This window comes from Gigantopelta aegis, chromosome 3 (genome assembly GCF_016097555.1).
Source record: "Gigantopelta aegis isolate Gae_Host chromosome 3, Gae_host_genome, whole genome shotgun sequence".
NCBI lineage: Eukaryota > Metazoa > Mollusca > Gastropoda > Neomphalida > Peltospiridae > Gigantopelta > Gigantopelta aegis.
Window position 1 is genome coordinate 82,660,938 of NC_054701.1, and position 25,452 is coordinate 82,686,389.

The window sequence follows — 25,452 nt, forward strand, 5'->3', positions numbered from 1 at the left end:
ATAGCTACTCACAACTTATAACCGCAGACCAGGCCCCGAACACCCGTGTTTCGCATGTCTAAAATACACACCTGTAGGAGCCAGAGTGGGGGGGGGGGGGGGGGGGGGGGGGGGGGGGGGACGGGGGTCACATACCTGACACTTACTTATGTTTGTTTTACCATATATGTATATATATATTTTTTTGTTTTGTTTATTATTATTATTATTTTTTAATGTGTTTGTTCCCCATCCCCAAATTCACACATCGTTCTTACGAGTCTGTATCACCCTGACCTGTAGTTGATCATTTTGGATGTACATTAATAACATTAAACCTGTATGTTTCCAACTAGTGCAAATTCTACAGTAAAAAAGCCGACACCCCTACCAGAAACACAGAATCAGTCGGTTTTGGACAGGGATGTCAAGTTTGTCTTTTCTTTTAGCGTGTGTACTAGTTACTGACATGCAAATTTAATTATATGAGTAAACTAAATGTCTGTGACACTATTTAGACATGATACAGGGCCGTGCCTAGCCTACAATTAATCGGGTGGAGTAGAACAGGAATCAGGATACGCTAATAAAGGGCCTTCTCGGGGAACAAAAAAGGACACTTTTGAAAGGGGCTTTTTTTTTGCTTTTATTTTCTGGAGTTGCAAGTTCCAGTTTGGAACGTGTTAATAACATTAAACTTATATATAAGTGCCTATCCCCTTGCACCCCGTTGGCGAATAGCTACGACCCTGCAATACCTGACGACCGTTTGGTTATTGGAAAATGACAGTTTTTAACACACGGTGCATTTTAGCTCTGTTCTCACATATAAACAGAATAGGGTTAGATGACACTCCAACAAAGGCGTCGAAGAAGCTAGCAACTGGAGGGGACAATTATATACTAATTTGAGTTTCAGTTGGAGGGCATTGGCGGATCCAGAAGGGGCTCCCGGGGGTGGTGCCGCGACGAACACCCATCCCCTCAATTTGTTGTCCTTTTAAAATATCTTTTTAAAAATCTCCATCCACAAATACTCGTACAATACTATGTTGACCTGAAAACGCCTCTTAACAATTTCAAAAAAAATTCCAGGGAGCATGTCCCCGAACCCTCTTGCGGATGTCACTTTTTGGCATTTTGTGACACACACACACACCCCCCCCCCCCCCTACAATATCCCAGATCCTCCACTGGAAGGGCCAATGCATAATGTTCAGAGTTGTGGAGGCACTGTCCTCTTTCCCCAACCTCTACCTCCGACGCCTATGTTTGTATGTCTAAAATGTAACTGAATATTGAAAAAATGTGATGTATACTAGAAGTCACTGCCATATCGCTGGATCTCAGAGAGGAAAATGGATGCTTTCTGTCTTTCAATAAACTACGGAAATAGTTCGCTCTCGTTTGTCTTTCTTGTACAGATGCAGGCACAGCAGAATATTGGCAGATGATGTACGTGTGTACAACAGCAAAAAGGTAAAATAAAATTAGAAATTTATTACAGAAGTAATATCAACATGACATTAACATCAACGAAATGATATATAATAGAAAGCCAAGCGTCCAAGTAGATTCCAATGTTCAGTGATAGTGAAGTTCATGGGTTCAATTAAATAGATCTAAAGCTCAGTGATAGTAAAGTTCATTATTTCTATTAGACAGACTTATCTAATGTTAAGTGATATTGAAGTTCAGTTTCCATTAGACACAACTGTCTAATGTTTGAGATGAAGTGATAGTGAAGTACATAATCTCCATTAGATATATATATATATTCAACAACGAAAGTTTAGCAAATATCTTTTATGACGTTTAAATTTGCCATGGTTCAATAAACTTAAAAGAAAACCAGGTCCTCTTGTTGTGTTAAGGCAAAGGTTGATGAGTTTATGTTGTTTGTAAATGGTAAACATTTTAGATGTGAATACTAATTAATAAATATAGGTTAATTTATAAATGTTATGCCATTTCTTTTAACATTAGCTAAACATTCGTTGTTGAGTATATATATATATATATGTCTAATGTTCAGTGATAGTGATATACAGTACAGTCTCCATTACATCTAATGTTCAGTGCTAGTGAAGTACAGTCTCAATTAGATCTAACGTTCAGTGACAGTGAAGTACAGTCTCCATTAGATCTAACGTTCAGTGACAGTGAAGTACAGTCTCCATTAGATCTAACGTTCAGTGACAGTGAAGTACAGTCTCCATTAGATCTAACGTTCAGTGAAAGTGAAGTACAGTCTCCATTAGATCTAATGTTCAGTGACAGTGAATTACAGTCTCCATTAGATGTCTAATGTTCAGGGACAGTGAAGTATAGTCTCCATTAGATGTCTAATGTTCAGTGACAGTGAAGTACAGACTCCATTAGATCTAACGTTCAGTGATAGTGAAGTACAGTCTCCATTAGATCTAATGTTCAGAGACAGTGAAGTACAGTCTCCATTAGATGTATAATGTTCAGTGACAGTGAAGTACTGTCTCCATTAGATCTAACGTTCAGTGACAGTGAAGTATAGTCTCCATTAGATGTCTAATGTTCAGTGACAGTGAAGTATAGTCTCCATTAGATCTAACGTTCAGTGACAGTGAAGTACAGACTCCATTAGATCTAATGTTCAGTGACAGTGAAGTACAGTCTCCATTAGATCTAACGTTCAGTGATAGTGAAGTACAGTCTCCATTAGATCTAACGTTCAGTGACAGTGATATACAGTACAGTCTCCATTAGATCTAACGTTCAGTGATAGTGAAGTACAGTCTCCATTAGATCTAACGTTCAGTGAAAGTGAAGTACAGACTCCGTTAGATCTAACGTTCAATGATAGTGAAGTACAGTCTCCATTAGATCTAACGTTCAGTGATAGTGAAGTACAGTCTCCATTAGGTCTAACGTTCAGTGATAGTGAAGTACATAGTCTTCATTAGATGTCTAATGTTCAGTGATGGTGACTATATGAATACAATTAAACAGCGGGAAATGTCGACTTATTTTACCTTAAAAGAAATCAGCGCCACATTATTGCATCTAACACCAAACATACACAAATATATAATTTACACACACACGCACACACACACACACACAGACAGACACGCACACATACACATACACACACTAAACACACACACATACACACACACACACACACACTAAACATACACGGGCGCACTGACAGGCACATACTAAACATTAAATATAATTTTAAATAGAGAAACAAACTATCGTTTATATGTATTAATGTTCGAGTAACCATGTTGCTAACTGGAGCAGGGAGGACAGCCATTGTTATTCATCAGACTATTAAAATACTTTTGGCTACTCTTTATAATGCCATGTCGATGCAGAAATACCATTTTTGAAAATCAACACGTATGGACTATTAATCTAACATCAAGACATCTGGAAAGACGAAGATCCTGAACTCGTCACCCCTATGACGTCTCCACAAGAATTTGTGAATTATGTTTTATTTGGGAAAATGTTAATGATATATTCGTATTTGTAACATAGATGGGCGCAGAAATCATCTTCGAGATTTTTACGTGCACAGATCCGTCCCTTTGTTTAACTCATAATGAGAACGTTCACAATCCGTTCTTGCAATTTCTGTGTATTATTTTATTTTTTTTAGCTATGAACGAACCTTCACACACCATATTGGAAGTATGTGTGCTTGTCCCTTTTCTAATGCTTATGAACATCTACGGCCCATCTTTAGCATATTTCGTCATGCTGATCATACGAAGAGGTGGAGTCAAGACTTATTTAGGGGTGAGATGCAACTTTAGAAAGGGGCATCTGTAGTATTCCAAAGTAGGCTGTGACCCAGGGGTCAAAACCCAATTAGGGGAGAGGATGCACATCCCAATATCCACTTCTTGGATTTGTACCTGAACTACGAATTACATTTACAATCCAACTTTAGGATTGATGTGTATTCGGTTATTCTCCAACTCATACTGCGGCTCGTCTTCTTTTGGTGTAGGGACTTGGTACCCCTCATCATCAACCTGCCCCACGCCATTCAGTGACGCCTGTTGACTTTCTCTCAGACTGGTATACGACATTGGCTGGGGTATTTGCAGAGAAGATCTATCCAAGGTAGAGTAGAATGGCTGCTTATTAATGTCTTCGTCTTCCTTCGCAGTTTCCTGATTCATGCTAATTGTGATGTCACGTGAATCGGAAGTGTCCCGAGCATAGCCAGGGTTGTCGTATGCCACTTCCTCGTGAAATACGGAGTTCTTTTGTTTAATGCTTATCACGGGCGCAGTAGCAATTTCCGTTCTGTGTGGAAGTGCAGGTTTATTCATAGTACCGTCTTTGTATTCCGGGTCATCCTGTCAAGAAAAAATGGGATGAATAGTTTAAATTCAACTTATCAATAAAGTCATGTCTCTCTCTCTCTCTCTCTCTCTCTCTCTCTCTCTCTCTCTCTCTCTCTCTCTCTCTCTCTCTCTCTCTCTCTCTCTCTCTCTCTCTCTCTCTCTCTCTCTCTCTCTCTCTCTCTCTCTCTCTCTCTCTCTCTCTGTCTGTCTGTCTGTCTGTCTGTCTGTCTGTCTCTCTCTCTCTCTCTCTCTCTCTCTCTCTCTCTCTCTCTCTCTCTCTCTCTCTCTCTCTCTCTCTCTCTCTCTCTCTCTCTCTCTCTCATTAACCCATTTCTTATTAGCCCGAGTATTCTAGCCATAAAGTAGCAGACGAACATTCGGACAGTCATAATGCTCTCGTGAAGAGTACTCGGGCTAACATTTCATATATTTCCTAAACCAGTTCCGAGCTACGCCTTAACAGTATCAAAGGCACGCGCCATTTCCATGTTGTAATTATCATAAAATGAAAATAATATCTCAGTTAGCTCCAAAACGAAAGAAAGTATATTTCTGACATGAGCAGAACTTTTAAAAATATGCTGGATCTTCGGGAGGCACAGTATCCGACATTTGTTCACATTTCCTACGATTCTTAGGTTTCTGGTGTGTTCTGTCATATCACAAAATTGCACTGAGCTGCGGTTTAAAGGCACATCTCTACAAATAAGCTAGTACATGCTAGCTTGGGCGACCCCTTCTCCCACCCATCCCAAACCTTTTCCTGTCCTGGACGGAGGAACCGGAGAAAGTCGACACCTGTGCCCATGACAGGCGTGTGCTATAACAACTTGTTCTGAACGTGCACATTAAAACCTATGACCAATAAGCTAGTTCTGGCACAACTCAAACGTCTTTGACAGCGTTAAATATCCGTATTAGTCTAGAGCCTCTATAGGTACTATTTAACCAATCCTGCTTGGGTGTCCCTACCAGGTCTCATGCTTATAAAAAAAATAGAGTCTAGACTCAAGACTGCTATTAAAGTCTGAGACTTTAACGTGATGGCAACGCCATAAAAATTGCATGCCTGTGGCGTTATTAAAGATTAGAGTTTAAACTTTAAAGTTTTATAAGCACAGTTCCAGGAACCAAAGATAGCTTTCTCGAGAGACATTTGACAGGCTACATGACCTTGTCATCTTGTCATAGAATGGACCATGAGGTGGGTTAGATCTACTGACAGGAACCAAGGTATTAATTTTTAAAAACACAAAGTGTCAAGTGGCAGGATTCGAACCTGCGAAGACTATTGGTCCACCAGCAGAAACGTCGACCCAGTAAATATAATCTTTTAAAAAGCACAAAGTGTCATCTGACAGGATTCGATCCTACACCGACTCGCATGATAGATCTGATGTTATTCTTTTGGTAAATAATTTAAAAAAATCAATATGTGTTTTTTCTTACCATGTTGTTGAAATTGTTGATTTCAGCGTAGGGTTCTTCGGCATTGTTGTACTCTGGGTTACTTACGGACTTTCTCACACGTGGATGCGGTATATACTCGCTGAAATAGAATTAAAACTATTAATGTGCTTTTAATTAAATAACAGGATTGATGGATGGATGGATGGATATTTGGGAAGGTAGGTATGTGGGTAGATGAAGAGGGAAAGATGGATGCTTTAAATTGGAATTATGAGGTTAACGCATGTAATAAAACTAAGCATATATAAACAACACTGGCCCCTTCCCTCCCCCAAAAAACCCCAAAACAAACAAACAACAACAACACCCAACAACACGTATTCTAAGTCTAATAATGGTATATATAGTCAAACTTTCTCAAATCACCGCCTATACAATGTATCAAGTAGTCATGTGTTCTTAGAAAGCATTCAAATGTTTTATGAGGTCAGCGTTTCCCCATACTACTTTATAAATGTTTCTGATGTATGAGTTTATTGATTGATTGATTGATTGATTAATTGAAAACGTATTTTATTGTACAAAGACCTAATTAATCGAGCACAAATGAGTATATTAGACTATATAATATATGATATTTTTTTACAGTAAGTACCTTAAAGGTTTTCCTTTCTTGACAAGAAAAATCACGACAGCTACAATGATGGCGACCACCAGTAATCCGCCTATAATGCCACCCACTATGGCCCCCGTGTCGTCTGCCTCGGCTGGGAGACCCTCCGTGACAGTCGTAGGAATCAGGGTGGAACCAGTGCATTTAAAAGACAGGGCAGAAAGATCGGAGTCTGAGGATACTGAAAACAGTTGGAATAAAATAGATTATTATCATTATTATCATCATCATTATCGACGTCATCACCATCGTCGATATATATCGTCATCATCATCATCATCATCATCATTTATCGTCATATCATCATATCCTTATCATCATCATCATCATCATCACAACAATATCATCATCATCATCTTTATTATCATTATCATCAATCCTCATCATCATCCTATCGTCATCATCATCCTAAACATCCTCAACATCATCATCAACAACAACATATCATCATCATCATCAACATACATCCGTCGTCATCATTCATCATCATCATCCTTATCATCATCCTTATCATCATCATAATCATCATCATCATCTTCATCATATCGTCATCCTTATTATTATCATCCTTATTGTCATCATCATCATCAACATCGTCATCATCATCATCATCAACATCATCATCATCATCAACAACAACATCATCATCACCATCATCATCATATATATCGTCGTCGTCATCATCATCATCATCATCATCTTTATCGTCATTATCATCAATATCCTTATCATCATCATAAACATCCTTATCATCATCAACAATATCATCATCATCATCAACAATATCCTTATTATTATCATCCTTATCATCATCACCATCATCATCATCATCATCTTTATCGTCATCATCATAAACATCCTTGTCATCATAATCAACATCATCATCATCATCAACAACAACATCATCATCAACATCCTTATTATTATCAACAACATCATCATCATCAACATCATTATCATCATCAGCAGCAGCAGCAGCATCCTTAACGTCATCAACATCCTTATCATCACCATCAGTAGCACCACTATTATCATCTCACCATTATTATAACATGATCATTCCAGTCATATGCTGATCGATATATCGTTTCGTTAGCGGTTCAGTATCTTGAAATATTAAAAAAATTAAAGTGACCAGTGACGCCATTTTTTTTTCCTGCTGCAAAAATGCAGTGGAATTCCATTAAGACGTGCAGATATATAAATACAACTGTGTGGGTATACCATGTTGTCTAGAAAACATTAGGGTTGAATAATACTAGAGTGGGTTCCACTTGGAAACATCGAGTGCTGTGCCACGAAAGAGAGGCTGTATCAACATCTTTGGTATGTAGTCATGTTTGTGTATGGGACCCTTGAAAAGTAGCTGGTCATTAGCAACCGGGAAGGCGGGACCTGTGCTCCACACCACACATGAGGACAACAAAAATGTACGATTTGTTGTTGTTGTTTTTTGTCCTACTCTATACAAAGATAAATGTATAGCTTGTGCCTTCCTCCCCTTCCCACTAGAGATTATGCCCCATCTACTAGAGATTGTACCCACCTCCAACACTCATTTCTACAGACCTGGGCCCCGTTCCACGAAGCGATATTAGCACTAAGATCACCTTAGTGCATAAGGTAGCTATGCACTTAAGGTGATCTTGGGGCTAAGATCGCTTTGTGGAACGGGGCCTTGAGATGTAAACACGCACACTCAAATACTCACCATTGGCGCATCTCATCCAAGGTGTATTTGGTATACATAATTTCTGTTTTATAGCAATGTCGTTTTGGTTCTGGCAGAAACCATTCAGGTGGTTCCAGAAAAGACCACCAGCGCATTGACGTTGAAGGAATGTATATCCTGTAGTTTGACATTCGTAGAAGGTTTGACAGTCACACGGGTCTGCTAAGTTGTCTGTACCAGGTTTACATGGATATCTAACTGGAACACACGAATCTGCAACAAAATAAAATTTACTCCATTACAAGTTTAGGTTTAGAAAATTCCAAGCTGATGGGGAGAATTATTTTTTTTTTAAAGGGGGGAGGTAGAAAGAACCCTCGAGATCGGTAGGGTCTAATTAATATTAAACTGTCAGGACGCCTGTTATAAGGGAGGGGGGAGGAACCGGACCACCTGTCATCTCCTTATATCTGCGCCTGATATTATACGTCTTTATGAACCAGAGGCCTAATTCACTAAACTCTCACAACTTTGCGATCTCGCAGTGCAATGCTAAAATACTTACAAAGAGGATGCTTTGTTGTCTAGCAGAGCCTAAGAGACCTTTGTGAATTAGGACTTAGCTCGGTTGCTTGAGTACTCGCCTGAGGTGCTTACGTCGCAGGATCTAACCACCTCGGTGGATCCATTCAACTGATTGAGGGTTTTCTCGTTCCAACCAGTGCACCACAACTGGTCAAAGGCTGTGGTATGTGCTTTCCTGTCTGTGGGAAAGTGCATATGAAAGATCCCTTGGAAATATGTAGCGGGTTTCCACTGATGACTACGAGTCAAAATTACCAAATGTTTGACATCCAATATGCTCTAGTGGTGTCGTTAAACAAAACAAACAAACAGAATTATACTAGGACAAAAAGGTTTAGCAATTTGGGATTGTATTTTGAAAACCAAGCTGCGTGCAGTGACGTGAGAGTTACGCAAATCTCTTTGTATTGGAAATCTCCTGTTACTTATACCGACAATTTAATAAAATGTCTGGTTTCACTTTGAAAGTCATGAATTTTCTTAATGCAAGGGGCACAATAAGTGAATACTTTCGTCCATTCATTAATTCATCCAACTATCCATCCATCCATCCATTGATCCATCCATCCATCCATTGATACAACTATCCATCAATCCATCCATCCGTCCATCCACCCATTCATCCAACTATCCATCCATCCAACTATCCATCCATCCATTCATCCAACCATCCATCCATGAACCCATTCATTCAACTATCCATCCCAACTATTCATCCACCCAACCATCCAACCATTCATCTAACTATCCATCCATCTATCCACCTAACGTCCGTCCATCCATCCTCACATCCACCCATCCATTTATCTATATATCCATTCATTCTTTATCTATCCATCCATCCATCCATTTATTTTTCTTTCCATCCATCCATCCATCCATTTATCTTTCTATCCATCCGTTTATCTTTCTATATGTCTATCCATTCATCCATCCATTCATTCATCTATATTTTGATCCATTTAAATGTTGGTTGTAAATTACCGTTGAAGAAATAGATCAGTTTCGACATGGCGATGGACGATGGACGTCAGTGTTTACATTCAGAGTTCAGTATTCTGTAAAAAACAAACAAAAAGATAAAAGACTTTTATTGTAATAAAAAGGAAAACGTTTCCACTTACAGCCGATACACCAAAGACCGCGCTTTCTTACACACCCGTTGGTGAGAACACCATGCGCTATTTTTGATAACACACAGTTGTTTACACACGTATGTGTGTTAACAATTTGAAGACATACGACTGGCTGCTCCTAGGTGATGACCAGGTCACCAATGCTATACGTCAAAAAAACCCAGCACGGTGGAAATCCATTAGACTGTGACGTATAGTTAACCTGGCAATCATGTGTCTGTGACGCGTAAGTCAGCTACAAGTGCAAAGGGTTATAAATATTTTTTAGTCGATAAATATGTTAAAATTTGCTTAAAACCTGTTTTTTGAGGATATGTAAGAAATAGAATAATACATTCGTGTCCGTTAGATACCATTTATCTCACAACTCATTGTTTAAAAACGTATCAAACTCGCTTTCGCTCGTTAGATACATTTGAAAACAACTCGTTGTGAGATAAATGGTATCTAACGGCCACTCATGTATTATTCTCTATATATACTATCCCAAAGGAACCCTTGCTGCTTTATTATAGCCCAGAATAGCCCATGTGGCGGCATAGGCGTATGGGCTCCCATTTTTGTAGGGGGGGCATTTATTAATATAATTAGTAGTACTACCAAACAGCTACAAAGGGTTGCAAATGAATCACTAAGCAAATTTACATGGATTATAACTGATTTTGAGGGTAGAATGATGGAAATACATGGTAAAATTTTACCCGAATATCCATTATCAATTTTGCCCGAATTTGAGATTTCACTCCAGCACTAGGGGGTCAGTTGACACCCCACCCCCACCCACCCTGCCCCGTCTCGTACGCTTATATTATGTGATTGCAGCAGGGTTCCTCTCATTTTCCTCTTCTTATTATTTTTCGACCATGACACCAAATAGTCGTAATTTTAAAATCTGCTGTGGTGTCGTTAAATAAATTCATTCAAAAAACATGGTAAATGAGTGGAGTGGCTTTATTTGCGAGACAATATCTACGGGGGGGGGGCGTTTTGGAATGTCCACCAACAACTAAATTTTTTATATATACTTTTCAAAAAAAGTAAGGGAACCTGAAATATTAATGTTAATATCAACTATTAGACCAAACATACGTTTTGACCACAGACATCCTAGTAAAGAGCGTTCAGGTCTATTTATCAACACACCGAAACGCATTTCATAGCACGTGCATCACGCAGTTGCCCCGTACACATGCGTGGGGTGTCATTCTCGATTTTGATAATTTCCAGGAAGGTCCATTAATCACTGAGGAACATTATTTCTGTCAATCTTTTTCATTCTGTTGATCATACAGTTGTTTTGTTTTTAGTCATTTTTATTGTTTGAATATGATAAAAAAAAAACCCGTCAACTTTCAAATTTCACTTCTGACCCCAATCGTCCTTCAAGATCTTTGGTGGTCATAAAACCTACTGTAATACTGAACTACCGGTTGTAATGTTTGCCCAATTAATTCACTATTATCATATAACCATTCCCCACAGCTAATATACCTTACAATTTTGGCAATTGTAAATTCTTATTAGAGTTTTATGAAGAGTATATATATATATATATATATATATATATATATATATATATATATATATATATATATATATATATATATATATACTGAAAGGAAAAAAAGAAACGTCGGGTCATAAATTCTGGAAAAATTCCTAAATAAGTGGGCGGATTTGTATGGAAGTTGTACAAATAACTCATTGGGTTATTGTGCATTATACCCTGAATCCACACTCAATGAAGTGTGAAAGGGAGCGGCGTATGGCAAGACAATGAAAATCACCAAAGGCACGTGCAAAAGTATGATTCGGACGAAGTTGGGGGTATAACTCATACCACATCGTAGTGTTACCCGTTACAGAACATAATCCGATCCGTTATTTGGTAAACGTTTAATTGCCATTATGCCACGCTTGACCGAAGTTGAGAGGGGTCAAGCAATTTCACAGCTCATGCAAGGTTATACGCAAAGATAAGTTGCCGTGCAATTTGGTGTAAATGTTCGAATCATACAACGTCTTGTGATACGTTTACGGGTTACAGGAAGGGTTGCCCACATGTAAAGTCTCGGCACCGAAACTGCTCGCAACACCATAGGCACCCACAATCGTCCAATCCACCCCAAAACTGTAGGGAATCGACTGAGAGAGGCCAATCTCGTTGCGCGTCGTTCCTACGTTGCTCTCCCTCTGACGCCATTAAGTCGACAACGTCGGATGAATAAGCTGCGTGCACAGCACCGGGAAGGTTCCGCATGATTCACGGATGAATCAAGGTTCACACTTTTCCGGTCGGACGGGCGATGTCGCGTGTATCGACGTCATGGGGAGAGATTTGCCGACGCTTGCGTTGATGAGAGGGACAGATTTGGGGGTGGCTCAGTCATGGTCTGGGGTGGAATTTCCCATGGGTTGAAAACGCCTTTGGTGGTCATCGCTGGGAACCTGACAGCCGTCAGATATAGGGATGAGATCCTGCAGCCTTTCGCCGTGCCCTTTGTTCAGCAAAACAACCTGACATTGTAACAAGACAACGCGAGGCCGCATGTTGTAAGAGTGTGTAGGGACTTCCTTGCAGCGAACAACATCGTCCCCCTCGACTGGCCCGCTTACAGCCCCGATCTGTCACCCATCGAGCACTTGTGGGATCAGTTGGACAGGAGAGTGAGGAATCGTCCAAATTCACCCATCACCTTTGCCCAGTTCAGAGATGCCTTGGTAGACGAATGGAATAACATTCCAATGAGGAGTGTAAATGCCTTGATGAATTCCATGACCAGGAGGGTCAGGGCAGCTACATAGGCACGGGGTGGTCACACACGGTACTAGTGAGACCAGTGAGACTAGTGGACTCATACACAGACCAACGAGAATTAAATGACATGTGATGGATACTAATGAATTGTTTCCATGAGTGTTTGATTTCAATTATAGGGGGGTACCCTCACCTGCAATCGGATTATGTTGCCATTTTCTTTCACATTTCAATAAACAAAAATTGACAGTATTATTATTAGTGTCCGTCCTTCATAGATATGTAGTACAATTGTACATATCGTGTCATACAATTTGATCTGCTGGCTTTAAAGTTGACCCGACGTTTCTTTTTCCTTTCATATATATATATATATATATATATATATATATATATATATATATATACACCAGTCATGGTGCACTGGCTGGAACGAGAAATAGCCCAATGGGCCCACAGACGGACGTTTCACCAGTGGTCTACGTCCCGCCCCTATATTATGGCTTAATTTGGCCAGCAGACCACGCATAAAATATAATTATGCATATGTCATAATCATTTTAAATTTGCTCACCCGTACCAGAAATCAATTATGGATCTGCCCATGATATAAGTAGCATTGTCAAATAACCAGGTATGAGTGTGTCTATTTTTACTATATTTATTAAGTTGAGAACTGACGAGGTATATTCGTTTAAATGTAGAGATAATTATGTATGTAAACCGCTTCATCCTTGAGTGCATATCTATAGTGAGTCACACTTTCTAGATTACGCTGGGTGAATCAGGTGGTGCTGGGTGACACTATGTTGTTGGTGTAAGTAGGTTCAAGTTTCACTTTAAAACCCTGTACAGGTAATGTGTGGACACGAAGCGGTATTTTAGACCCAAAGTTGTGACGAGTGCTGAACCCGTACTCGCTTAATCTCCAGAGGTTAAGGTGTGGGAGGAATGGGGTACTAGGGGATGTCAGGTCAGGTCAGATAATTTAACATGCACATTCAGGACAAGCTGTTGTAGCGCACGCCTGTCTTGGGCGCAGGTGTCGGCCTCAACCGGCTCCTCCGTCCAGGACAGGAGTACCAGGGGAGCCGTACCCCTAAATATATTCAAGTCCCCCTTTTTCTGGGTGAGGGGTGTTCTGTTTTCTTTGTGGTTATTTTTTGTTTGTTGTTTGTTTTGTTTTGTTTTGTTTTGGTTGTGTGTTTTTGGGGGGGAGGGTTTGGGGGTGGGGGTGGGGGGGTTGTTTGTTTTATTTTTTTTTTGGTTTTTTTTGCTGGGTTGGGATTTTGGGAGGCTTTTGTTTCGGTGTGATGTGGGGGGGGGTTGGGGGAAGGGGTTACCTTTTTGTCACGAGTTCGTCCTGGTGTTCCCCCCCCCCCCTCCCCCCTCCCACTTCCTAGATCCGGCATTTATTATCTATGATCAGTGTCACGAAGGAGGAAGTTTTGTTATTGTTGTGTTGTTGTTGTTTTTTGTGGGGATGTCTTCATATTAATATGACTCAAGATGATCAGAGGCCGGATATGCTGCATTGAAAGTAGTTGTATATTCTACATACAAAACAACCATTGTTTCCTGTTTAAAGGCATCAGGTCGACAGACAGAACTATTAAAGGGACATACCCTAATTTTTAAACACTATAGCATATTTTTCACGTATTATACAGACAGACAGACAGACAGACAGACAGTTTATTCAGTAAAAGGCCTCTGGCCCAAAATACAATCACTTTACACAATTTAAGAGCATGCGTTACATGATTTAGTCACATAACGGTCTGCCATTTAATTTTATATTATAGTAATAGTAAGGCAGTGCATTTATAAATATTCAGTGCAAAAAAAGTTCACCATTCATTCTCAATCTAAATACATAATATAAGAATTTTGATAAATTTAGTATAATTTTTTCGTTTTGAGACCGGCCTCGGTGGCGTAGTGGTTAGGCCATCGGTCTATAGGCTGGTAGGTACTGGGTTCGGATCCCAGTCGAGGCATGGGATTTTTAATCCAGATACCGACTCCAAACCCTGAGTGAGTGCTCCGCAAGACTCAATGGGTAGGTGTAAACCACTTGCACCGACCAGTGATCCATAACTGGTTCAAAAAAGGCCATGGTTTGTGCTATCCTGCCTGTGGGAAGCGCAAATAAAAGATCCCTTGCTGCTAATCGGAAAGAGTAGCCCATGTAGTGGCGACAGCGGGTTTCCTCTCAAAATATGTGTGTGGTCCTTAACCATATGTCTGACGCCATATAACCGTAAATAAAATGTGTTGAGTGCGTCGTTAAATAAAACATTTCTTTCTTTCTTTCGTTTTGAGATGACATCAGATTAATGAAGATAATTGTTAATGGTAGATCAGCATTTACTTTCACAAAGGGTAAAATGTACATATTTCTCAAATAGCTATATTTTTTGCATAAAAATAATACATAGAGCTAATCTTCAATAAAAAAAACCTGTTTATTATCTTGACAAAAAGTGCATATACAATATTATTAAATCTACCTGTATCTACACATAAACCAAAACTATTACATTTAAATTTTGATAATGCAATCTGGAATCTCAAGGGGATATTCATGTATAAATAACATTCAACATTTAATAGAGATTTATACTGGTTATAATAATAGCCAGAATCTGAACCGCTCATAGAGGATGCCCATTCTTGTTGTAGAATATCATATAGTATTTGCTTAAATATATTAATAAAACTACTGATGTCTCCCACATCCTGGCTTATCCATACAAATACAAAACCAAGTTTGAAAAGAATTTGTTTAATGCCTGTCGCCCAAGTAGTATGACCTGCATCATCAAGAGATTTAAGCATGACATAACTCTGTCTGGGCAGTCTGAAAAGAGGAAGCTGTATTAATTTAGACCAGTATTTGATAGCACGAGTCATGTAAATAAGTTGAAGAGAAGCTCTTCCACACTCACCATAACATTTTTTACTGACTTCCCCACCTTTAAAAGGTGTTTACAAAATTTAATCTGAATGGCTTCTATTACCTTGCTTCTAGCAATACCCCAGATTTTTTACCCATAAGTTAAAACTAGTTATCATAGTATCTCCGAACCTTTTTTGGTATCTAAATAGTGCCAACATGGACTTATTTGCCTGAGCAGCCAGACACAGCTGAGCTTTATTCCATGATAATCTTTCACGTATTAGAGCCGTTTATGATAGTTAAAGCCGCACACCCTAGTTCCATCTAGCGAAAATAAATTATAATTTGGTTAATCTACAAACCTGTAACACACTTGGATCACGTTTTTATCAAATGGAGTGAAAAAGCAGGTTTTATATCGATAAATACCATGTCCCAATTGCTTGAAATAATTTTGAAAGTTAGTATTGTGATGTCACCGGTAGATGTCGCTCGAAGCACAACAATGCCTACGTCACGACAAATTTCACAGAGTGCGCACAGACTAGGGGTGCGTTCTTTTCACCTCTCCTGGACATGTTCCAACTGTTCTGTCCTGGTTGTATCCCCTCTCCAGATATCGTAAGACTTAGCAAAATTATTGGTTTTAAGGGTTTGTAACGTTTTGTATTGAGACACTTACTTGTTTGAACTTTATTGTTACTGAAAATGTTCACGAACTGTGAAGAAAAATCTCACATATGAACAACAACAAATCGGATGTTGTTTGCGCGAACCGTGCACGAGAAAACAAACCGAACCAAAATGATAACGGTCACGTGATATACCAACGTCTGTGACATTAAAAATAGATTGGACCTCGCTTGCTTAACGGTTTTTTCTCGACAACACGTTTTGTGAAAAAATGCAAAAAATGCATTTCGTGGTTTTACAAACATCAGGATTACCAAAAAGCACTTCAGGTGAATGGAAATGTGTTTTCTAAATAATAAAATGTAAGTAAAGTGCAATTTTATTTGTGAAAAATGGGGTTTAATAGCGAAAAACAACGCCGTAATGGTTAACAAATAAACGTAACTAGGGTGTGTCCCTTTAATTGACCGGACTTGAAATGACAATGTACCGCTGCTATAGTCAGAGGCGGATCGGGGGTGGGGGGGGGGGGGGGGGGGGGTTGCCCCACCTTAAATTTTGCGATAGTTATAATTTTATTATATATTAATTTAAAAAAAAATTACGATCCCCCTCCAAACCTCCCCCAAAGTTCCATTGGCATTCCACCTCATGTCCCTGCCTCCCCACCCCCCCTAATGGATTTTCTGGATTTTCCGCCACTGATAGTAGAACTATTTCTACTCGTCACACCCGAAATAACATACTAAAATATAGGTAGCTACAGATTATAGATCTCCTGACCTGAATCCAGACCGATTCCAGTCACAAACGACATCTGCTTTTTGTTTCTAAGTTTTGTCACTTCTTTTGAAAGGTATCCTCAAACAAAATATATTCTTATTCCAAATTTGTTTTAGGGAACAACCAATTCCACCCGTTTTACAAGACGTTTCTATAATCCCTCTACACACAATATTCGACCGCTACGTTTGTTTATCCAACACTGTTTAGAGATACCTGTTTAAGTACTTGAATTTCAGACTGATATATGTGTTGGTCACCACATTGACGTCACAGGTAAACAGTATATAAAACCCGAGAGGTCAAACACTCACGTCATTTGTGTTGTGTGTGGAAGCTATAGGTTTTAATAGACCAAATCAGTTCCTATTGCCGATAATGTTAACGTTTACTAATAAAACTGATATAAGCAGCGTATCAACACACCCAGGAAGCGCAGCAATAAAAAGTGTGGCACCTCACATCTAATCTACCTGCAAGAAAATGGGGGGGGGGGGGGGGGGGGTGTCCACATACCATTTAAGAGATTTAATTAATGTTTTTAATAGCAACAGTCATTTTTGCTGATAATTGCAGTTCCATTTTTTGGGGTACCCCGCATTAGTTTCAACTTCTGGTATATACTGCATAACAACTGTATAACAAATAAAAAATTATTTATTTATTGTCAAATAATCAATGTCACACATTATTACAAATCACACCCACAGCTGCTTTTACTCCGTAAATATTTGAACCTCGAACTTTGACACGGAACTCTCTTTTTTGGTACTATGCAACCTATAACAGTCTCCAGTATTAGTATTACGTGATTTATAACCTTCTCAAAGACAAGGACTTGTACGCAGTCTAAGTACTACCAACGCCAAACACTCGAGCCAAAGACGTACATTCCATTCATTGTTTGTATCTAGTGTTCTACACCTCTATCAGGGGCCTAATTCACAAAGCTCTCTTAGGCTCTGCTAGACAACAAAGTATCCTGTTTGCAAGTCTTTTAGCACTGCACTGTCAGATCGCAAAGTTGCGAGAGTTTAGTAAATTAAGCCCCAGGGGCCTAATTCACAAAGGTCTCTTAGGCTCTGCTAGACAACAAAACATCCTCTTTGCAAGTCTTTTAGCATTGCACTGCGAGATCGCAAAGTTGCGAGAGTTTAGTAAATTAAGCCCCTGGGGCCTAATTCACAAAGGTCTCTTAGGCTCTGCTAGACAACAAAACATCCTCTTTGCAAGTCTTTTAGCATTGCACTGCGAGATCGCAAAGTTGCGAGAGTTTAGTGAATTAGGCCCCTGGTCTGTAGTAACCAGAGGGATGTGAGTGGCCTGTGATCTGACTTGAGGATTAAAACCATTACGTTTTATCCTAACATATGTACTTTTATAATGTGCCTGTGCGCCCTCCCTCCCCCTTTACATATAATTTCTATACACATGAATATTACAGCACAAATATCGTGTTTAAATATATATTTTATACAGTTTACGTTTTACGTTTTTCTTTCATACGGTTTTCATTGTTTTTCTATAAAAGTCTCTAGTCTAGGTCACATGAAAAATACACTGCTGGTCATTACGATGCTACGATATATAGCGTCCCTCTTCTGAGTTCTTCAGATATTAAAATCAACGTACTACACTGAAGAGATGGACACGACAGCTTAGTCTTAAGGGATGTTTATAAAGAAAATGTACGATTAAAAATATCTGTTTGGCTTTTTGGAGTCGAAGGATCTAACTCACTTGGTGGACCCAAGATTCTCGGATTTTTTCCCCCATTTACCAGTGTCCAACTACTGGTATATTAAAGGTCGTGGTATGTGCTGTCCTATCTGTGGAAAAGTGCATATAAAAGATCCTTTGCTGCTAATAGAAAATGTAACAGTTTTTTTCTCTAACACTATTTTTTTCATAATTATCAAATGTTTGACATTCAATAGCCGGTGATTAATAAGTCAATATACTCTGGTCATATCGTTAAACAAAACACAAAATTTAACTTTTAGATGTAACAAAAACTGAACATTGAGCTGTATGCGGTAAAACGAAAAAAAAAAAAAAAAAAAAATAACTTAACAGCATTACAACAACAACACGAAAAACTATTTGTTAGATAACATTAAAGCTTTACCTTTTACATACCAGAACGCTTATTAAAAAAACCACACACCATAAATTACCCTAAAAAGTGGCTAAGTATCAGGGACGTTCGTAGACTCAAATAAGTGGGGTGGCAATATCAACAGAACTAGGGTACAGTCATAAAGCGTTGCAGCCAGTGCTCCACAACTGGTGTAACAAAGGCCGTGGTATGTACTATCCTGTCTGTGGGATGGTGCATATAAAAGATCCCTTGCTGCTTATCGAAAAAGAGTAGCTCACAAAGTGACGACAGCGGGTTTCCTCTCAATATCTGTGTGGTCCTTAACCATATGTCTGACGCCATATAACCGTAAATAAAATGTGTTGAGTGCATCGGTAAATAATACATTTCCATTTCCCAGTCATAAAGGGTCTTCTCCGCGTACAAAAATAGGGTACTTTTGAACTAAAAAGGACACTCAGTTTTCAGAAGGTAAAATTACCACTGTACCCCTGTCGACACGCCCCTGTCCAACCAACCAAAACTCTATTTACGTGCCTATATCCACTGACGATTCAGGTACGCCCATGCCAATCGCCACCTCCGACAAATGTTGGTTGAATCGATCGGGACAGAACACGCCCCTGTGTGTATGTTTTCATATAAAACTACTTTTCAAGATATGTGGGTACCACTGGCGTGGCCATGATTTTATATTGGGGGGGGGGGGGGGGGTATTGGTGGGGCAACCCACACTATGTAGGCCTATGTATGTATTTATGTATGATTTTACAAAATTTAATAAAGTAAGCAAATTAAAAAAAAACGATTGGGAGGGCATGGACCCTGTGCTCACCCCTTCAATAAGCCACTGGCGTGTACATAATTTTAACGTTTCGATTATTCTTCCCTCGATCTATATCTCCATCCCTATGCATTACTGATTGATTGAATGAATGAATGAATGATAGAGAGAGAGTACCTTTTAAGATGTCCCTATACTACTACGGTTTCAGGCATTGAATGAATGAATGAATGAATGAATGAATGCACGAATGAATGAAATAGATCTGACACCCTTAAACAAAACCACCACCACCCTAAAAACAGCACTAGAGCCTCCCTCACCCCATCACATAATTCTGAAATTAGACACGACAGGTCAGTATCATTTTATACCAATAAAGAGTGGAGGAAAAAACCCATAAATAAATGTTTACAGACGTGGTTGTTCCGCACGACTTAAAAATAACAATAGCTGACTAAGCAATAGTGTCCTGTTTCTCTACGCACACTGACACAGACAGGCCAATGATCGAACTTTTGAGGTTGTATATGTATTTTTTAATGAATATAAAAGATTGCAACTACATATACACACCATGAAATAACAGAATATTTATATAATCCAACACCAATAAAAGAGATGGTGTCACAATGTTAAAAAAAAAGAGTGAGATATGTTTGTGTGTGAAGTCGGGGACGGTTATTTAACGATACTTCTTCACATTTTAAACTGTCTTGTTAAATATTTTAAAATGGTTTAGTGTAGTCACCCTGTTAGCCAAGGCATACAAATGTATCTTATATGCAAATGGGAGGTGGGGTAGGGTGATACAAGAGGTACTTGCAAGTTACACACAGAACGCAGTGAAGGAAGGAAATGTTTTATTTAACGACGCACTCAACACATTTTATTTACGGTTATATGGCGTCAGACATGTGGTTAAGGACCACACAGATATTGAAAGAGAAAACCCATTGTCGCCACTCCATGGGCTACTCTTTTTCGATTGACAGCAAGGGATCTTTTATATGCACCATCCCATAGACACCATCCCAGTCGTGGTGCACTGGCTAAGAAAGCAGTGAGTGTTGCAATGCTATTTTTAGGGATGTAAACCTTGCCAAAATCCACTATGAGCATCCCCCCCCCCCCCCCCCAAATGGTACCGACCGACCCCTCTGGCTCATGGGCTATTTGGTTTTAGCATATAGTGTGGTTAGATTGTGACAGAAAGAAAACCCAAATAAGCTACTTCTACTGAATAGAATGCATATTTGATTGTGTATGCATTTTCTTATACACAGGACAAAATACATCACGGCGTTTGACATACCAATCGTGAGGCACCGAGCGTGATCCGATCATACACCCCACCGCACCTCAGCCGAACATTTGATCAACATATGACAGCAACGAGGTGTGTGTGTGTGTGTGTGTGTGTGTGTGGGAGGAGAGAGAGAGAGAGAGAGAGAGAGAGAGAGAGAGAGAGAGAGAGAGAGAGAGAGAGAGAGAGAGAGATAGATAGATATATAGAGAGAGAGAGAGAGAGAGAGAGAGAGAGAGAGAGAGAGAGACACACAGAGAGAGAGAGAGAGAGACACAGAGAGAGAGAGAGAGAGAGAGAGAGAGAGAGAGAGAGAGAGAGAGAGAGAGGCAGGCAACATTTATATCCCGTTACCCCTGCTTCACAGTTGAGGGTCATACCCCCTCTTCCTACTTTGCTTCGCTTCCGACGCCTATAGCCATTGAGCTAAAAATGTCACCCCTAATTTTGTTTCATGCTTTCGTAATGTTTTGGGGGTTTTGGCTAACGTTTACAATAATGAAAAACGTTTTATTAATTTTTAATGTATCTTTGAACAGTTTCCGACTAACAGAGCCTTTCTAATGACACGCTGGCCTACTTTTTCTTCTTCTCAATACCAGTGTTCGTGTGTTCAATGTGTTTTTGATCGTCCTGGGTTTTTTTTGTAGAATGGAAAAAAGATATTAGAAAGTAAATTTAAGCAGGAGCTACTGCAAATAAAAACATGACAATCAGAACACACTGTATATACACACTATTATTGTAAAAAAAACAAAAAAACAAAAAAACAAAAAAAGTATTTATCCTAATACGTTACTTTTGTATGTCGCCTAATACGTTACTTAAGTCATTAAGAAGGCTTCATTACTAGGACAGGACAGTCTCTTTAAACGGACCATCATGCTAGCACTTACCTGAGCAAAATAGGCTTTATCTTTTGCGGACTAATAATTCTAGGACTTACCTGAGCAAGATAAATCCTTTGTATGTGATGTCTAATACACGCTATAGCCCTACAGTTCAACACACAAAGTTCTGCTTGACGTAGAACACCAACTTCTTAGCACTTTGTTACCTGACCGGATGGATATCTCACTCCCTATTTATGCGTGATGTTTAAATAACAAGATAAACACGTTTCTGGGTTGTTTTTTTGTTGTTGTTTTTTCTCTCTATGTGCTTTGCGCAATCACTTGAAGAGAGGAAAAGGAAAATGACGTCAGGGGAAGGAGTCATTTATAGATCACGATTGGCTTTTCACGTTCTGGGTAATTGACGGGTAGGTGACTTGATCACCTGACCCGCACTCATACCAGTCTTTCATAGCTGACAACCAGGATATCAGGGCCGTACCCTGACCAAAATCCATGGGGGGGCACTAAATTTTATAAATAATTTTTAACATACTATAAAGATTAAACATTTCTATGCTATTACTGGAGATATATAAAAAAAAAAAAAAAAAGGACATAATTCTCAGGGGGGGCAGCTGCCCCCCCTGCCCCCCCCGGAGGGTACGGCCCTGGATATAATATTACTTTTGTATACACGCGTTATGGTAGAAAGTGTACCACAATATGGGCAATTCCATGCATAGATTTCCGTGGGCATGAATAATTTAAACTACTGTAAAATACAATCAAGTTGGCTATTCAGGGAGTCGCGAACATTTTATTTCATGACTATTCCTAATTTTAGAGAAGTTACAACATTTTAACAATAGATGGACCCCTTTCAAATATATATATACAATAACACTATCACTTTTTTACTTTTGTAGACAGGATGCATAGTATACAGAAGCTATATTATAAGTAGAAAACGCCCCTCAAACTGTACAGTGTGCAAGGGGAATAGATAACTGCACCTACCACTGCTACTGGGTGGACATATTGCATTGGATAAATAAACTCATGATTCTTTTTAAGAATGGCAAATTGTTTTTCTTGCGACGTATTCTTTAATATATATCATTCTCAAAAGAAGAAATAAATGAAAGTTGTTGTTTTTCTACTTCCCCAATAGCCGATGTGTATTTTCGTTAAGCAGTTATTCATACTTCCCCATGATTTGCAACAAATATATTGAAACGTTGTATACCCTAAGTATAGATTACAAGGCATTAAGACTTTTCTTCACAAATAAGAATGGGAATGGGAACTGTGTTTAACGTGCCCCTATCCACAGAGGTTCAGGCACGCCCACTTCGGATTTAATCTCTGACTTCGCCAGTGACCAACTCCAGAGCGGGGGGGGGATTGAGTTTGAAATGGGCAGGTTTTGGGAAAAAGCCATTTAGTGCGGTCAAACGCAAGCGCGGACCGAATAGCAGACACTTCGCAAACTTGAAGTATCACCGAGTGGGAGCCGTGCTCTGATTGGCTAAGTTTCGATTCCTCGGTGAAGCTTGACAAATACCTAAGTCTACAAAGAGTAACTGCATCCAAAAACATGTCTGGACTCTAACATTTAACCCAAAATAGTTGAGACTGCTCGGCCGAAAAGTTTTAAAGGTGATTTTGAGCAATTGATCGGGCGCCAAAATAAAATGCGTTAGACTATTTATAAAAAAATAAACATAAGAATTTTGAACTCGATCGAAAACGTTTGAAGTCTAACTAGCCCAAAAAGGAGGTTGATACCTGTCATAGCAAAGGTTGGCGTCTAGGGGGATCCGATGTACCCGGTGGTCTCAAGCTGCGGGAGGAACTGCCGGTAGTCGGAGTCTGCTAAAGCCTTGGTGATGGTACGGTAATGAGTCCCCGCGACGGTTTTCAGAACGCGATGTAGTGTCGGGTTGTCCATCTCCAATAGTAGCAGTCCTTGGCTGAATATTCCGCTCCGGCAGATGGTGACGCAAACTGCGTTGAGTCCCTCCCGCATCTTGAGTCGATGTACAGCGAATTCCCCCTCATCCGGATTGTCTGGCAAAGGTTGATATGCTAGTGCCTTGGGCGTGCTGATGAGATGGCGTTCGTCTTGGATGTTGGTTCTAACCAGTTGTTGGAAACGCTGTGGGAGCCGGCTGGCCTGCAGTGACCACGGCCTGGGAATGCAAATAAGAATGTATAGAGCGAAGCGTAGCCCATCTTATTTCTGAAGAAACGTCTTAATACCTTCTAACCTATTTAGACGGCATTTTATTGGTTCATTCTCTCAAATGGGCGGAGCATGCACCATTACGAATTAAGACGGCATTTCGTTCGTACTTCATGATTAAGACAGACAAATTAAAAGTCTGCGAATGGCTGAAATGGGTGGACAACGTTCAGTTGCCGTCTAAATGTTATGATTGTAGTTTCAATATCATTGTGCCAAATCTTATTCAATGTTGAGGTTTGAAAAAGAGTTTGCTATAATAACTATTAAATACTAGCACATTCACAGAGATAACTAAACTACGACAGAAGGCCCGTTCATTTGTTAACTATATACTCCGTTTGCGTCAAATGGGAACCGATGAACTGGCATATAACTGTATAATGAATAAAGTTAAAATTTATATTAAAGCATAATATTAATGTTTAAACCCACACTAACTCAAATAACATTTTTTGAGAGAAAAAAATCAGTGTAAATAAAAAAAAGTTTCTTTACAAACTATCATCAAATTGCATAAGTTAAATCTTACTTTATAATGCAGGTATGAAGACAACTGATGAAACAGCCAACGTAAAGCACGCTCGGTCCTATCTTAATGCTGTATCCTAACCGGCCGCGAGCGATTAGTTTAGAAATCAGTTATTTCAATTGCAGTATCCTAACCGGACGCGCGCGACGAGACATATTTATTACGCGTCTAAGACCGTACAGTTTTTCCTTGATATGAAATACCAATGAATAGAATAAATGTTTAACGACACCCCAGCACAAAAAATACATCGGCTATTGGGTATCAAACTAGCAACGCCAATGAACGTACATAGTAATACATATACACAATGTTCTAAATTTAGTATATGTACTTTTGCTTTATCACCAAATTTGAAACACCTTTTAAAACGTGTTTAAAAATGATTATATAAAAATTATGTGAAACCATATTTGCAGAATATAGGAAACTGCGTTTATTTTATCTACTTTCGAAAATCCCACCTCATCTCTTTCTATAATCATATATCTTATATACACGTATTTCTACAACCTGATTAAAATTAGCTTTACTGGTCTACCAGTAGATCTAAGCATTGCGTGGACTTCCATGTCCCGGTGACATTTCATTTATAAATAACAATTTAAATATCGACCAGTTACACTTTGCCTTTTATAGCGGTATTCGGGAGCATACAAATTCTAAAAATATCGGGCGAGACTATTTATGTAATAGGCGAACTTGTGGTCTATTTCAACATTTAAAAAACAGGTGGGGGGGGGGGGGGAATGCAGTAATAAACTCTGGATTGTA

The 25,452-nt window shown here is 39.3% G+C and overlaps 1 protein-coding gene across 4 annotated transcripts; it reads right to left on the minus strand.

The window, feature by feature from the left end:
* Nucleotides 1–1,876: 1,876 nt before the first annotated feature.
* On the minus strand, nucleotides 1,877–23,708 carry LOC121369174. 4 transcript variants are annotated; one of them, XM_041494085.1, is made up of 6 exons: nucleotides 23,690–23,708; nucleotides 9,647–9,720; nucleotides 8,117–8,350; nucleotides 6,388–6,586; nucleotides 5,772–5,871; nucleotides 1,877–4,334 (listed from the first exon to the last, which is right to left on the minus strand). In XM_041494085.1, exons 2-6 carry the CDS (start codon nucleotides 9,672–9,674, stop codon nucleotides 3,903–3,905), a joined length of 993 nt encoding a protein of 330 aa, XP_041350019.1. In that variant the 5' UTR covers nucleotides 9,675–9,720; nucleotides 23,690–23,708; the 3' UTR covers nucleotides 1,877–3,902. The 4 variants fall into 4 exon arrangements, with proteins under 4 accessions (XP_041350019.1, XP_041350017.1, XP_041350018.1 ...); XM_041494083.1 differs by lacking the exon at nucleotides 23,690–23,708 and adding an exon at nucleotides 22,012–22,241; XM_041494084.1 differs by lacking the exon at nucleotides 23,690–23,708 and adding an exon at nucleotides 21,962–21,979.
* Between the last annotated feature and the right edge of the window lie 1,744 nt (nucleotides 23,709–25,452).

What these genes read in the sequence shown, in the direction of transcription:
- LOC121369174 (XM_041494085.1), bottom strand. Translation starts at nt 9,674, where the DNA reads ATGTCGAAACTGATCTATTTCTTCAACG. An exon ending in ACTGATCTATTTCTTCAACG is followed by an intron (nt 8,351 to 9,646) that starts GTAATTTACAAC and finishes ATTTTGTTGCAG; the next exon opens with ATTCGTGTGTTCCAGTTAGA. An exon ending in AAGAAAGGAAAACCTTTAAG is followed by an intron (nt 5,872 to 6,387) that starts GTACTTACTGTA and finishes ATTCTATTTCAG; the next exon opens with CGAGTATATACCGCATCCAC.